The following is a 16,462-nucleotide window of genomic DNA, read 5'->3' as shown; positions in this document are numbered from 1 at the left end:
CATCACTGAGCGAAAGAAAGAGGAGGCTCACCTGTGTTGCAAAAAATGATTAAGCAAAAATCTGAGATTTGGCACGTAACATTTTTGCATACACATCTTATCTCGTCAAATGTGCCGGACAAAAATAGAAACACAGTAGGAAGAACACGGTGTTATTAATAAATGGTACACGCTGACAGCCATATACAGTATACGCAATGTACTGTCTAAAGAAGTGTTACATGAAATATCAGTTGTATGTGGTGTTACTGTTGTTTTTCCACAGTGGATATACAACCCAGTTGCCTGATGAAACTGTTTGTATCAAAGAGGATACTTTAGCTTGGCAAGACATTTTAGCCTACAGGGACCATCTAGACTTGCATGCAGTACGATTCAGGTAATGACACGTATTAAGCAGTTTAAGTGAGGTAGACCATGCCAAATCATGAAAAATAATGATAAACATTAATAAATTACCTCTAGACATGTACGGGAAAAAGCCTCTGTACTGTTTTTGACAACCCTATTTATCCCTGAAATAGCATAATTCCTCAACATACTCTAATCAGCCTGTGAGTAGTGAAGGGATTTACAGCAAATCCACTTGAATGTCAGAATAATTGGCTACATATGCAGGGATATAGGCAGAACCAAAAGCACAATAAAGATTGACAGATACACATGTAAGGCTAAACAGTAGCTGCATTGAAGCAGTGATTATTTTCTTTTTGCAACGATTTATCCAAAATTAGATACTTACTATATTGGAAGAGAATGAATAGAACATTTAATAGCATCTGTTGGACGTATACTGGTGACTGAAATCAGCTCTAGTTTCCAACCCTGAAGCAGATCAGTCAAGGAGAACTCTTGAAAAAGAAGGGTCAGTTAAAGATAGAAGCTGTAAATGTGTTTCATTTCGCACATCATCTCATGGTGGCAGTAGAGGAAAAATCATCACCAAAGTCATTAAGGTGCATCCTCTGGGTGCCATACATGTCTCTACAAAATTTTATGGCAATCCATCGATTGGTTGTTGAGATATTTTAGGGTAGGCCAAAGCCGACCCACAAACCAGCATTGCCCCAAAAATAGATCAACATCAAAACTGTCCACTTTGCATTTTACTTGTAAATGGTATAAGTAGAGTTCTTAACTGAAGCTTCCTAACCCAATCCCTAAATTCCCATCACAGTTACTTGTCAATTTCCTGAATTTTACAGCACTTTTATTGCCTCTCCTATTGTCCCCGAGGTGTGTAGGTAACACCCTGCAGTGGTTAACAAATCTCTGCAGAGGGTTTTATGACTAGAAACTTAAATCACACTCGGCTTGGGAGTGTCACGGAATATTAACACTGAACTGGCAAGACGACTGAGCAGCACTTCCATGGACCAGATATGGAGCAGCGAGTCGAGCTGGTGGGCCTTGTTAGCGAGAGCAAAAGATCCATTTCCTGGTGTGAAAGGCTGCTGAGAGGTGTCTGTCGGCGTGAATGGGGCCGAAGGAGGAGTCATAACTGATGTGAATTGAGACGTGAATTGAGACGTGGATCGGAGGTCTTTTTGTGAGGCAGATATGTGAGTGAGCTGGTTTGTCAGCCGTTGTGCATATGGCCTACGTAAGTGGGACATTGCTGATTAAAATCAGAAATGGATACATTCAGGGATACAGATATGTCTTTATTTGTAAAGCTACTTGAAGAGGGATTTGTATTGTGGGTGTTGGTGTAGCTATATTAACAACAAATGAGTCCATATGACACAAGAAGATACAGAAGACAAAAATATTTTAAATGTACTTGGAGTCACATCCTCTGTGACCTCATTAGAAAATCAAGCTTTGACTTTGAAATGCCCCCATGGTGATTTATTTGTCTGGGCTTGTCGGCTTTGGTTTTCTTTTTTCAAGCTTGCTCTTGTAACGAACACAGTAAGTGAGTATTTGAGACACCATTACCAAATTTGTACAATTCATTGGGTCTTGGATGCCAGACTTTTCGCCTCGCCTTCAATTGTGGTTGTTGAGACCAGCTATGAACAGTCTTTAGACCTGGTGGGACGACTGTTCAGAAGAACTGGTTTGTTTCAAGTATACCGTATAGCCTTTTCAAGGTGATGCGATAGAGAAGATGGGTGCTGATGGTATATGGATTTCAGGTAACAAGATGATCGTTTTTTCCTATAAATTATACTCATTTATGATTTGCATCACCACCAGGACCTTTACCACCCTTATATTTAACTTAAATATGTGAACATGTTTTTGCATTTAAAGTTTTATAATTTTTGCAAGGCATAGTTTTTGCCTTCAAAGCCTAAATTGGTTTTAATCCTGGTAGCTATTTGCACACAGTCTCGCATATTTCATCATGCATTTGCACTTTACGCTGCGTTAACATCAGGAATGGCCTCCATGCTCCGTTTGACGTTGTCTTTTTTTGATGAACTGTCGTGGAGCAAGTTGGGACATGTCACTGTCCTTGTTGATTTCTGTTTTGAACAATCAGAGGGATGTCTCCCCCTGATATTTGCATTTGAAGGGATCAGTTAAAACCCATTCTTGCCTCCTGGAGATGAAACACAGCACTGGTAGTAGAGTCCAGGTGTGAAGGGCTCTTATAAATGAAAATGAAGTACAGCACTGCAGAAAAGAGCACGTCTGCTCAGCACAATAAAGGTTAAGAAAAGGCCAAATTACCATTGGAGTTCTGTTCCAATAGATAAATGAAATGTGCAGCCAGAAGGAGTGAGTAAGTGTGCCTGGTATGTGTAAGAGTGTGTGTGTGTAGTCCAGACTTGGTCTTGGATTTCAAGTATAGAAAAGGCCACTAGATCTTGTCTGGACTCTGGAGCAAAGCTTTTGCCAAGGAAAGAAAACTCCGCTCAAAAAGTCCTTTGAGGGACTTGATCAAAAGGTTTCTGTTCAAATTACTTCTGACTTTACTTGGCTTAAGGTTAGACCGATATTTCTGGCCAATAATGTCCTTTTAAATAACACTGGATATCAGCCAAACATTAAACAGCACACATTTAAAGCAATTCTGTTGAAACTGTGCATTTGTGCACATGTGATTTGTGTGCATCATGCATTTATTTGTAAGCGTCAGGGTCAGAGGTCACTGCATAAACCCTCCATTACTTAGTTCCTGCTCATCAGCCTGGGACATGTGAATGAGACCAGGCTATCATCCATTCAGCACATGTCCAGTGGCTTTGCAGAGTGCTGATACATGACATCTCTGCCTAATGGTTTAGAGCCATTTAATCCAGTTTATATTCCATATGGAGAAACAGAAGACCGACAGAAAGTTCCCATCTCCCAAAGAAAGAGTTGTGATCCTACAAATTTAAATGCCCAACTCCATGGATGGAAGTCAAAGACCTTTCTATTATGTAAAAGATACAAAAACTGACCCTTTCAAAACAACAGTAAGGCTCCATTTTAAAGAACTTCAGAAGCTTTCTGCACTGTCGCACCTTCTCTCTTCAGAGAGGAAGCAGAGGAGATGCCAAGGTCAACCCGTTCTTGTGCTTTCTAAAGCACCACGGATCTTTGGCCACAAGCCCAGGCCCAGTCTGAAGGGCTAATATCTGCCTATTGTCAGGGATAAAGCCACTCACTCCTGAGCTGTCCTCCATTCACACCAGAGCATTCCTCACACACTCATTGTTTCCTTTCGTCATCTGAATTAAGTACTTTTCTGTCACAAAAATAGAGGTTTTCCTTTGTACCCGTCTGCCTGAAGTGCGATTTCCAGAGCTTTCAAAATGCATATCCAGATAAATATCTCAGGAAACTCAATGCACATCTTTCGGAGGGCTAAACACAAAGTGGCTTTTGCAGAGCGGAGCCAGGACCCCTGGACAACTTGAGAGCTTTTCTGAAAGGTTTACCCTCTGACTTGACTGCCAAGCTCCCCTCTCTCCTCTCACTCAAATTCAAATATGCCTTGGCATGCCAGGAAAGAAGGCTGTATTGGCAAAGCACATAGACAATCCCATCTCTATGCGCACAGTGAATCTCCTGCTCCCTCTTACTCTTCTAAGCTAGTTAGCTAACATAGTCATTTCTCATTTGTAACAGGTATTTTGGCATGTGACAAACAGCTCTGTTGCCCTCTCTGCAAGTCACTTTGTGGGGTTGTCAGGGGAGAGGGCGTCTTTGTCTCCTGGACAATAGAATAAACTCATTTGTCATTTTAGACTCTTTAAATGAAGCCATTGCTGCTTTTCAGCCTTTCACGATGATGGATGATGCAGAGTTTGTCCAAATAAATTACATCAAACTTCCCCAGGCGTATCAAGGGATGTTTTTGTATTTTGTCCACTGTTTTGTGTGCAGCCTTTTCCTTTTCTGATACTCTCACATTTAATAATTTGTAGGCCTAATGCAGCTGTCACCTTTTTCACATGGTGGATATCTAATTGTGGAACAAAACTCTTTACATCTAGTTCTGCCAGATTGTCAGGAGTTTCCTGAAGTGAAGTGCTGTTGACAATAACGTCATTGTGATGCTGTGCTAAAGTGAGAGATGAGGACAGGGGACCTCTCTCCTCTCACTCATTCAGATCTCCAAAATAGGAAAAGGGTGGTGGTATCAGTGACAGGGTGAGCAGACAGATCCACTGCGTGAGAATTTCCTGAGATGGATAAGGTTGACTCGGGAGGAAGCACAATCAATATTTAACCAGAAAAAAACTTCAGGAGGAGTTTAACTTGGGGGGCGGGGGGGAATAATTTGCTACCTTTAAATTATTCTGTACCTCTAAATCATAGTTTGTCAAGGTGTTAATATGTTAGGGAAATAAAGATTTAAGTTGGTATAATAAATATTTTTATATTAACAGTGGATCACATGACTACTTGTGTGTCAAAGAGGCCGCTACCAGTTATAAACCAATATAGAATTATCCCGCACTTCACCTTTATGGAGCTGTATAGCGTCTTTCAGCTGATTGTTTTGGTTGGCATCAGCGTCATTTTTGGCCAGCAGCAGCTGTTTACAGACACACCGTATGCTAAATGTGGAGGACCAAACAACAGACAAAGTTAGGAACTATCTACTGAATGCAACATTTTTAGCAGCTAAAAAGCCATATATTTTTCTCACGAGTTGGTGGAGACCAAATACAGAGCTAAAAAAGAGACTGGACTTACACATATCAGGAGAACAAATGAATTCTAATGTTGCTCTATGTCTGATGGATGTACAAATGCAAGTAAATGCTAATAAGCTTGCCATGCTAACTTAAAGGGTGATAATATGTAGTGTTTATAGTATGTTTCTGCTACCCCCAAGTGGCAAAAAAAAAGTTAAAAAGTAATGTCCTTTTTAAAAGAACCATCATTTTCCCCAGCTTTATGCTATTAGCCATCTAAAGCAAGGCCTGATTCTAATCAAATAGCATTTATGATCAAACCCTTTACGTATTCTAATTTAAATATTTAGATTTGTGCATCAATTTTGTTGTTGAGATAATGGAGCAGCTGGGCCAAGAACACTTGCATTAACCATCACGTAATCTAATCATTAGCTCAGTAGAAATTAATGTGACATTATTAGAGCAATTGACATGAGGTGGATCAGACCGGATGACCTCGGGGACCATTAAATGAGAGAGAGAGCAAGAGGGTGCAGTCACTTGGAGGAAAGTAAGAGCAGTGAAATTGGTCATGTGATGTATATAACCACAAATATTCTAAGGAAGGATTTATGCTATTTTACTTTTCATGCCACAAAAAGAAGGCATACAATTGGTTTCTGCAAGTAAAGAGCTGAGTTTAAAATTGACTTTGGATTATTTACCCTTCATTACTTTCTTAGTGAACAGCTGTCTGGCTCATAGAACAACATTTTTTAGAAAGAATAAGACAGACTGAAAGAAAGACAAAGAAAGAGTGTGAGAGTAGTGTGGACATGTCATCTGGCTCTCAGGAATCCTGCAGCCGAGTTGGGGTGGGGGGTGGGGGTGGAGGGGGTTGGTGTCACTCTGGTGGAGGAAGGGGTGTGGAGATAAGTGGGGTGTTGACTCTGGTTTGTGTGTGTGTGTGTGTGTGTGTGTGTGTGTGTGTGTGTGTGTGTGTGTGTGTGTGCGTGCGTGTGTGTGATTGAAGTGCAGTGGCAGCCGATTTGCTCTGGAGGGGAGGAATGAGGGGAGGGGCTGACAACGCTTGGCTGCCCTAGGAGCACACACACACACATCCACTCATTCACACACACTCAGAGGGATCAGAGACACTCCAGATAGAGACGTCACCTCTCTGCCCTCCCTTACTTGCTCTTTGGACCTCCAAAATTTTGCATTGCCAAATGAGTGGCTCCCCGGCTGCGGAGTGAGTTGCGCCCTTTTCAGACTTCCCTCACAGCTGACGTTGACTTTCAAAAGGCTTGAGACGTCGGGGGAATACTTCCTGGCTGAGTGGGATCTGGATCTGATTAGAGCGTGGATCCGTTGAGCTTGATGCTGCAGACATGTAGCCAGAGCTTGAGTGCCGTGCAACCAGGGGATTGTGGAAGTGAATGAAAGCTTTATGTGAAGGTGGAAAGAGAGATGCTTTTCCTGGAGGTAAGAGGAAAATAGTACACTGTCTGAAACTTGCAAATGCAGAAGGATTTTGTTGAATGTAGAGCACTTTGGCTCTAGCTCTACTTTGGATAAATGCTTGCACCCAAGTTTCGCCGTTACTTAGATCTGTTGATGGGGAGGCATGCAGTGGATTGTGGGAGATTGCGTCAGTTTGAAGCAACGCCTGGAGTGTTGAAAAAGAGCTGCGGAGAATGAATGGCTAAGCTTGGCTCAAGATTAAAGTGCTGTGTGTCAGAGATCCTGCATGTATCTATTACTCTATTTGTGTTATAGTAAGAGTGTATGTATAGTATGAGGTCTTGCATCTTGTGGCTGTGTGTATAGGTGGTCCCACTCCAGCTGTGTTAAGTCTCCTGTGCACCCATTTGGCCTTAAAATAACACTCTTCACCAGTCAAAGAACGATGACCTCGGCCTTTGAACTCCACAATTTAATGGTTTTCCTAAAGCAATCCCATGATCTTTAGGAGAAATATTCTCTTTTTTTATTACTGTTTTGGTTTCAGCAAGTGCTCAACTTCTCCAAGTTTGTCCTTTGGATTAACTGCAGGTAACTAAAGCTGTAACTATTTTACCAGTCTTAAATTTTGATAAACATCTCCTCACTGAGAGAACATGATACACTTTGGCACAATCTATAAAAGTCAAACTTCTCGGTAAATTAGGATGTATTCCTTTACTTGGCCCGGGGTTGTGTTCATTTGAAAAGAACACGTGTTTGACTAACTAATTCCTCTGTGAAGGGGAGCCCTTTTAAAAGTGTCAGTTAAGCGGGGGAGGCGCATGTGATTAACCGTTAGCCGGCTACATCTGGCCCGTGTTTACACAGACCCGATGTTGTGACTCTTTAAATGCCTTTTTCAAAAAGTCTCCCTTTTTAACCCCCTTAACCTCCTCCTGTCACGTCTCCACCATGGCCCGGGTTTAAAGGAGGAGTGGCTAGACATTTTGTTTTTGTTTTTGACAAAGACAGCCATTGTGTTATTGCCAACGGGTGACATGGTGTAATGTGAGTTGCTGTGTATGTTGGCTCAGGAATCTGCAGTCACCTTTCCCCACTAACTTCTGGGATGAGAGGCAGGAGAGCTGAAGGGCAGAGGACAGAGGGAAATCATTCGAATGGTGAACGAAAGGATAGCAAACTAGAGCTGGAATGATCGGGCGACTAATTCATTTAAAAGTTGATTGGATAATTCTAAACGTTCCCTGGTTTTAGCTCCACAAAATGAAGGATTTGCTGTTTTAGTTTGTCTTATATGATCTGAATATCTTTGTGATTTTGAACTGGTCAGACAAAGCAAGTAGTTGGAAATAAATCACCTTTGCCTTAGTTTCTGTCTCATTCCTGTTAAAACATGTTAAATGGGACAATGACCAATGCAATATCATTCTAATGTGAACACCGTACAATCAGTCAGGTGTGTGTCCATTAAAACATTTAGCTGTAAACCAAAACTGCACCCACGTTGTCACCACAAGGACAGGAGCATTAATGGCCCCTTACTCCTGAACTCCCAAGCAGCACACAAATATCTTAGTGCCATGGAGATAGTAGTTCAAAAATACTCTCTGGGGAAAAAAAATGACTTCATCTAATTGCACCACTTACTGGTCTTAACTAGGTTAGATGAGATAAAACAGAACAGGTAAAGAAAGGCTTCTGGGTGATAACATTATCCATCCAACCATAAAACCTGATAGATTAGTCACTGAAGAACAAAGCAACAGTCAAATACCCTTTTGTTCTGTGATAAGAGCTTTGGTTTGACTTTTAACAGCATTTCTAATCTGTGAATTCAGTGTTTTGAGGCCCTGGGCTTTATTCAACTGTATGCTAATTTGGGGAGGAATGGTAATATTTCCCCAGTCTTGTTTCTGGGGTTTGACTACACGCTGCAGTGTGGGAGGGCTTCAGGGTGAACTGACGAGACAGAATTGACATTTCTACAAGGACGTGGCTGCAGAACTACAGCGTTTGGATTGTGAGTTCAGCTGCAGCTGACCTATGACCTTAGGAGGGGCCACAAGCAAGAAAGTCTTTTAGAGAATCAATACATTATTGCAAATATTTAAAAAGGAGAAAGAAAACGAATGGCGAGCACAAAGTGCAGCTAACCATGACACCAATATATGTCGTAAAGAGGCGTTTAAGTGCTAAATAAACAAACGTGTAACATGGATTTCAATTTTCCATTTACACGTTTGTTATCTGATAAGGGACAGTACACATTTTGTAGGAGGGAGGTGGGGTCAGAAAAGGGAAAGGGTTATGCATTGTTTTCTTTTTGCTAAAAAGCAGGTCTCATAAAACTTATGTGTGCGCCTATTGCTTATTTGTTGACGGCGGTAATTACTGTTCATTTAGTTGTAGTTTTTGTTCAAAAGTAAAGCAGGAATGATCTGTAAACCGGGCACACCGTTTGTTATGCTTACCACAATTATGACGGATGCTAATTCCACTAATAATGTGCAATTTGGGCTCTTTAAAAGTTATTGCTCCACTAACATTCTGAGCATGAAACCAGGGTTGAGTTGAGGAATGAAAACAAATATGGATAACCCCGGGGAGGGTCTCGCCTTTTAGTTAAACATAAAGTTCAGCCAGCTTTAACTCCTCAATTTTCATACAGTCCCTAAGTGCCTGATTATGACCAGGGACAGTCACTGGTCAAAATGATTTTAACTGACTGCTCTTACAGTCACAGTTAGCAGGCGTAAATGTTAAATAGAAACCACCAAGACCCTAATGTCCCTCATTGTGCTGCTTTTGTGTAAAAGAGCAGACCAACATAAAGTTTGGAGGACCAGTGTGAAGTTTCTGACTGTTTGTACCCAAACAAGTTCTTTTCTAGTAGAGATTTGCATGTCAAAGAGCCAAAGGCAGGGAAGTGGCTTTTTCAACACCTTGAGACCAAAGTGCAGTTATCAGTCTGAAAGGGCTCTGAAGAACATGGCTGCTGAGATAAGAAGGGCTACTGCTGACGGTGGGAGAGACACGACGATGAGACTGATGAATCCCTATTCATGTTAACAGTCCAACTCTTATCAGCTTGTAAAGGGAAAAAAAGATGTTTGAAATGCTGCTGATAGTGGATTCATGCTGCACGTGGACCTCTTGTTGATAATTTGTCTTTTGGAATATTTAGATCAGTTTTGTCGCCACTTCACTTTTTTTAATCATCCATTTATGTAATAGTGACACTGTCCCAGCACAACCTGGTAGGCTGCTTACATGTGTTTCTCAACCTTCCGTACTTTGTAGCACAGTGGATAAGGGCAACAGATGTTTAGTGGTTAACAGCTGGAACATTTTTGCTGCCTCATGTTACGTCCAACAGTACAATCCAACTTTTATAAGAACTGTCTAAATGTACCCAGTGTGCATACCTTTATTTACAGATGCAGTAAAATGCCATAACAAGATCTTACATTTGTAAGTACTGTAAATGCTCAGATGTGTACCCAGATGTAGATGATAAGATTTAAATGGAAATACAGACCTTTAAACCTTTTGTGCCTAATAATGCTGCTGTTTTATCTCCATGTGTCTTTCATGCAATGTGAGATAAGTACAGTTCAGGCTTACAAGAGTCATGTATGGTTGTTGAATGAGTGCACCTTACTGGAAAAAGCCTCCTTTGATTTTCCATTATACATCATCCTAAGTTTGTCTTAAGTTCCCTTTGAAGGTGGTCAAGCAGCATTTGGGGTATTTTATCAAGCATACTCCTGTAATGGATAAACAAAAGTTAGGATGACATACTACACTAATGGGATGGAAGAAAATAACACATTAGTTGTTCTTAAGTGTGACTCAAGAGATTGTGAAAATATGGAAGGTTTGTGTGATATGTTAAGGAAAAACTTTCTGCTTTCTTCTCTGTTTTTAAAAAGGAACAGTCTTCTCTGCTCTTCTCAATATTTGTTCTAGCTATTATGTTGAACTCTTAAAACGCTGCTGGGAAAAAGCAATTATCTTATTGTGAAACATAGAGATTAAAACTAATTGATGGGATGACAGGCGTATACAAAATGCAAAAAAAGATCCTAGATCAGCATTATCCCAGCCAATTGGTGACAAGAAGTAAAAAGGGTGAAAGCTAGGGCTTTGGGTAGAATTTAAAAGAAAAATCAGGCAAACAGACGAGGGGTTGAAAAAGAAAAAGCAAAGTTCTGTAAACGTGATTCCTAAATCCTGACTTTTTATCCACAGCGCTTGTGTGTGATGAACCTGGAGCGCAGTGAAAGAGGGGAGCGCCCTTCTCCTCGAGGCCTGGAGATGGAGCCTCGCGCTGGGGGGAAGATGGGAAAGATATCTGTGGGCTTCCAGAGGAGCTCCACCTCAGATGATGACTCTGGGTGTGCGTTGGAGGAGTATGCATGGGTGCCACCGGGAGTCAGGCCTGAGCAGGTAGGGCCTCGGCTTCCCACGCTATTTCCACACCCTCTCGTTGTCTTATAGCTGACCTCTAGTATATTACAAAAATGGAAATCTCAGCACAAAATATCAGCAGCATGTGGGGTTTTTAGTTCAAATGAGGTTATGTGTGCAAAAATTCTAGCGGATTAGTAGGACCAGATGCTGACGCCCAACATCTGGCTATGGATTTTTTTCACATTCATTAGTGTTTATTTAAGATGAGGTCTATATTCCCATATTTTTTTATAGAAATGCACACACAAACAAATGGTTGTCAATGTTTCCTTTACCTGTGTCAGCCGGAATTATCCTAGGCAAATATTAACATTTCCAGCCCCTTGCTGTCTCTTAAATGTGGAGAGATTTCACACTCAGGCGCCTGTGACTGGATTGAGATTGACATGTTTGCCTCACAGAGTCACAAAATAAAGACACACAAAGTAGCAGATATTCTCCACTGATATTCAGCTGCCCCCTCCTCTGTCTGCAAAAAACAAGAAACCGCCTCTCCCTTCCCCTCAACTATACTTCTAACACTGCTGGCCTTCCGGCTGCGACATGTCTCACTCATTTATGTGGTCTAACTGACCGTCTAACAGAAAGAAAATAACAGTCTTTTAAATTAAATTTTAAAATGTTACATCATGAGATTTTGCCAGTCCATCTTATTTCCTACTAGATGTTATTTCCTTATCTCTTCCAAAAGTTAATTTTATCTGTCCTCATCCGCAGGTCCAGATGTATTTCTCCTGTCTACCAGAGGATAAGGTGCCGTACGTCAACAGCCCCGGAGAGAAGCACAGGATCCGGCAGCTCCTCTACCAGCTGCCACCGCATGACAACGAGGTAGAGATGATGAGCGAGAGACACTGACAGAGTGTGCATGAGTGCAAGAGAGAGAGAGAGAGAGAGATGGAAGAAAGAGTCGGTGGCAGAGAGTGAAGCAGGCGTTGCTCCTTTTTTCCAGATGCGACATGAAGTTAAGAATACAATAAATACAACTGTAGAATAAGCTTCAGCTTACATGAACAATATTGCTTATTATAATATTCACATGACCATTAATAGAGTATTAAACAACAAAGTGAAGCAGCTTTTTTTAGCTGTTGAACATTCAAAAACTCACGCGAATTAAGCCATTTTTCTCTAACCAAACTATGGGGCCAGTCTGGTAATCTCCTGGTACTTGTGGTACTGTGGTCCTGGTACAAATCTGATTAATGTATCAGAGAGAGATATATATATAAACCATTTAAGTGAATCAACTGCAGTTATAATAGAACATCTCACATGCAAAAATAAATCTACATTTAAGGCATTGTTTACAGTGTTTGCATTCAAGTATACTAAAATAAATTCAGACATTTCAATGTCTTGTTTCTTCTATTGTATTATAGTTCATTTATGGATTCTTGTATTTAAACATAATTTAAGAAGGCTTTTTTTGTTGAATGGAAATGGAAAATTTTGCTATCATATTGGCAATAAGACATTTTATACTATACCCAGCCCTAATTAAACTAAAGCCAGCAGCTGAGTAAAGCTTAAACAACCTTGCTAACCTTTTCTAGTAAAACTAAAACAATGGCCACATTCCCTCAACTGTTTGACAGAAAAACCCTCTTGTGACAGTAAAGCACATGCCAGCCTCTTCCGTATAACAGCTTTATGGTGTGTAAACCAGCACTCCTTTCACATCTGTGTTAATAGAGTTTACATTAGGAGATATGGCAGAGGGGTTATCACCAGAGGGGGGGATACTGTCTGACAGAGGTGGTCTCTGTATACACACATGGAAGATACACAATAGGAACACTCAACACACACAAACACAACCGCACAGTGTTTGACTGAGCGGTTTTTATGATGTTTGTCGGCAGACCTGGTGGTTGAGGAAGAAAACTGCTGGTGGATTCCTTGCGTAACTGTGGTTCGGAGGGATAAGCACTCTGTGTGTGTCGTGTGTGTGAAAGGGAGAGACGGAGACAGCGAGTTTGTGCGTGTGTGAGCTCACACGCCGACATCGTTTACTGTTGTTTAGAGAACAACCGAGCTGGTTGTTAGGATAGTCTTGGTCTTTTATCTGGGCCTTCATCATCATCTCTAAACACAGAGGAAGGGTTTGTGTATCACTCACGCCATCCTTTCAACGCGGCCTTCACAGGGAATTAGCTTTAATTAAACCCCTTATCCAGCCATATATGGATTGCGTGTGATACTCCTCCCCGAAAGTTGAAAGCAAAGATGAAAGATAAGACCATCAGCAGTAATTGGTGGATGTTATTAAGTGCTTTCTCCTTCTAACCGGCCTCCCTCTTCCTCTCCGTTCTATTAGTTTCTAAGCTCCGCTCACCCCTCTCTCCTTTCTTTACCAGGTGCGTTATTGCCATTCTCTGACTGAGGAGGAGAAGAGGGAGCTCCACATGTTCAGCGCCCAGAGGAAGAGAGAGGCACTGGGGAGAGGAACACCCAAGATCCTGCCCCGAGCTCTGCAACACAGCCGCTGTGAAAATGTAGGTGCCCCACATGGATACCCATGAGCACACACACACACACACACACACACACACACACACACACCACACACACACACACACACACACACACACACACACATATGCACACATGTAGACTATTTTATTATTATGTTATTCCTATGTACTATTCCTATATGTTTTTTAGTTATTTATATCACAAGCAGCTCACACCCACTATCCCATCCCAACGCATAGCAGCCCAAGGCGCAATCCTGATTGGCTAATGCGATGGTTTTAATCATGGACATAAACTTCCTCATTAGGGCTAGAGGGGAAGCGGGGAAATTGGGAGGCTCGTGCTCAAGCCGAGCGGAGAAGCCAGTTCCTCAGGAGGAATTTGGCAAATTTCCTGCCACCCATCTATATCTCAGCATGACAGACTGCAAAAAAAATAAAGTACAGGTTAACAAGTAATTCTTGCCCAGAGTCTTAAAATCCAACTTTTTTCCAAAGAATACACAGTATGTGGCACATAATTCCACATCTACTGGTATAATTGCATACAGCTTAGCTCAGTACATGCAGCTGGTTTGAAGACTTTTTCTGGAAAGGACTAGTTGTAGAGTCCACTGGTAAAACAGGCATTCTCATTGGATTATACTATACTATAATATAGGCTATTAAACACATAAACAGTATTATGTAAGCATAATTAGCCTTTATAATCCTGTGTGGAAAAAATATGTTTTTCAAATTTTTCTAGCGTTTTTTCAAGCAAGAGGATTTTTTTCTCAGTTTGCTGAAAAGAGAGGAACTTAAATTCCATTTTGACATTCTGGTTGAAGTCATAGTGAGCTATGAATAAACACAACACTGGAAACAATCCTAAAAACATGACCTCTTTCCTACTTTTGATTTAGTGATGGTGGTTTAAAACCTAACATCCAGTGCCATTGATCATATTTCTGAAAAATTCTCTTTCAATGCAACAAACATAAATATTAGCGTTGTGTGGCTTCCGGCAAATTGAGCCCTGACAAGTGAGTAAACCACATCCTCTGCTAGACATCCAGGAAGAGCAGGCCAGCCATGTTAATTCCCCCCGGACTGGCAGATGAAGTCTGTTGCTACTCAAAACGCAGATGCTACCACAGAGATGCAAGGTCGCACACACTGAAATGACACATAGGAACAGCAATGGACTCATGCACCTCTAGACATACTGGACATGCAAGTGCATTCGCATGTGCTCTGCAATGCCACGCACAGTTACTCTATAACCACCCACTCACTCATCCATACAGGCACACCTACACTCATGTGCACATTCATACAGTCATGCAACCGTTCGTACACATACTGCACATGCTCAAAAGGCTAAATCATTCACACACACTTTGTCAGGCTCCAGTTTCCTGGTGCCGCACTCCCAGGGACACACAGCACCGCCATATCCAAGGCCCCTGTCTGTCCTGCCTGGTAATAATGGTTAACAGCTGGCATTGCTATCTCATAGCTGCCTATGGGTCTCTCATAGCTCTGCCGGGTTATATAAAGACTTATGATTGCATGTTCAGACACGCTCTGGTGATCTCTGTGGAGTCATATGATCTTTCGACTCAGGACCAAGGCCTGTGTATTCTGTTTAAGCTTACAGGAGGAAAAAATGCTGTCCAGTTCCTCAGCAACACCCAATGAATAATTTAGGACCAAAATGAAACAGCCACCAAATTGAGTTAGAATTTGTCCAACAGTCTTTGTTGGTAAAGCAGTTTTGCTAGAAGGTTAGATTTATCATCGTTTTTGCTTCACTTTTAAGTTATTTTGCACCACAACCCATATTAATACAAAAAGTTCTACTCAGGAAGACATCGGGTGGGGTTGTCACAAGAGCAGTCAGTCATCTTTTAATAGCAATCTCTGTTTATGTTGCCAAGGAAAAGATTAAATGACACTATCCATGTTATCAACTGTTGCTGTATTTCTGCTGCGACTGTCATTACTGTAGAATTCACTGATGTGTTTTGAATGGATCATATTCCTTTGGCATTTACAGTATGATCACCTGTTGTTTGGCCTTCTTTGTTTTAGCATCCCTGCAAATGAAACACCAGCAGACGTGATATATTTTGAAAAGTTATCTTCCGTAATCTCTCTTCTGTTTGTGTTGCATTCCTCGTGTCACAGGCATTGCATGAAATGTCATTCCCTTATGCGATTGTGTCTGTTTATCTCCACAGTTTCATTCTCAAAATAGCATACTTTCTATTATTAATATATAGTAAACAAGGTCATAGGCTCAATGATGAACACATTTTGTCCACTTTGAACCCCTATGCATTGTGGGTCACTTTGACGAATTGCATCAACAAGATGGTTGAAATACAAATCTCATGGATCATCTGTTGTTTGTGTTTGATTGTCAGTGTGGCGGTGGCATCAATGGAGGAGAGATGGCCATTTTTGCCTCCAGAGCAGGGCCGAGCCCCTGCTGGCACCCAGCATGCTTTGTGTGTGCCACGTGTCAAGAGCTGCTGGTGGATCTGATCTATTTCTACCAAAATGGCAAGATCCTCTGCGGAAGACACCACGCTGAGCTTCTCAAACCGCGATGCTCTTCTTGTGACGAGGTAAGACACAGTAATAGTAGCACTACCCAGTACCCTTAGTGTACAATGAACCATGGAATTGTCAAGTACCAAGTACATAGAGTTCAACAGAACTAACAGTGGTATTCATGTTTCTCTTTAGATCATATTTTCAGATGAGTGCACTGAAGCAGAAGGTCGTCACTGGCACATGAAGCACTTTGCCTGTTTCGAGTGCGAGACGATGCTAGGGGGGCAGCGCTACATCATGAAAGATGGCCGGCCCTACTGTTGCGGCTGCTTTGAATCACTGTATGCAGAGTACTGTGAGGCCTGTGGTGAAAACATTGGTAAGATATACTTGTGAGGTCCTAGAAAGAGCTTTACCCATCTGATGTATTTCTTT

The 16,462-nt window shown here is 41.5% G+C and overlaps 1 protein-coding gene across 4 annotated transcripts in view; it reads left to right on the top strand.

Annotated features, from left to right (window-relative positions):
- LOC127359124 (prickle-like protein 1) overlaps positions 1-16,462 on the top strand; it is a 28,967-nt gene that overhangs the window by 9,418 nt on the left and 3,087 nt on the right. Inside the window, exons 1-6 of one of the 4 annotated variants that reach the window (XM_051392861.1) lie at positions 1,305-1,403; positions 10,785-10,982; positions 11,724-11,837; positions 13,367-13,504; positions 15,895-16,098; positions 16,220-16,406. In XM_051392861.1, coding sequence (XP_051248821.1) covers positions 1,383-1,403; positions 10,785-10,982; positions 11,724-11,837; positions 13,367-13,504; positions 15,895-16,098; positions 16,220-16,406 — 862 coding nt within the window. In that variant the 5' untranslated portion in view covers positions 1,305-1,382. The other 3 variants (XM_051392865.1, XM_051392863.1, XM_051392864.1) reach the window with 3 other exon arrangements.

This window comes from Dicentrarchus labrax, unplaced genomic scaffold (assembly GCF_905237075.1).
Source record: "Dicentrarchus labrax unplaced genomic scaffold, dlabrax2021, whole genome shotgun sequence".
NCBI lineage: Eukaryota > Metazoa > Chordata > Actinopteri > Moronidae > Dicentrarchus > Dicentrarchus labrax.
The sequence above is the reverse complement of the archived record's forward strand: the minus strand, read 5'-3'. Positions and strand labels throughout refer to the sequence as shown.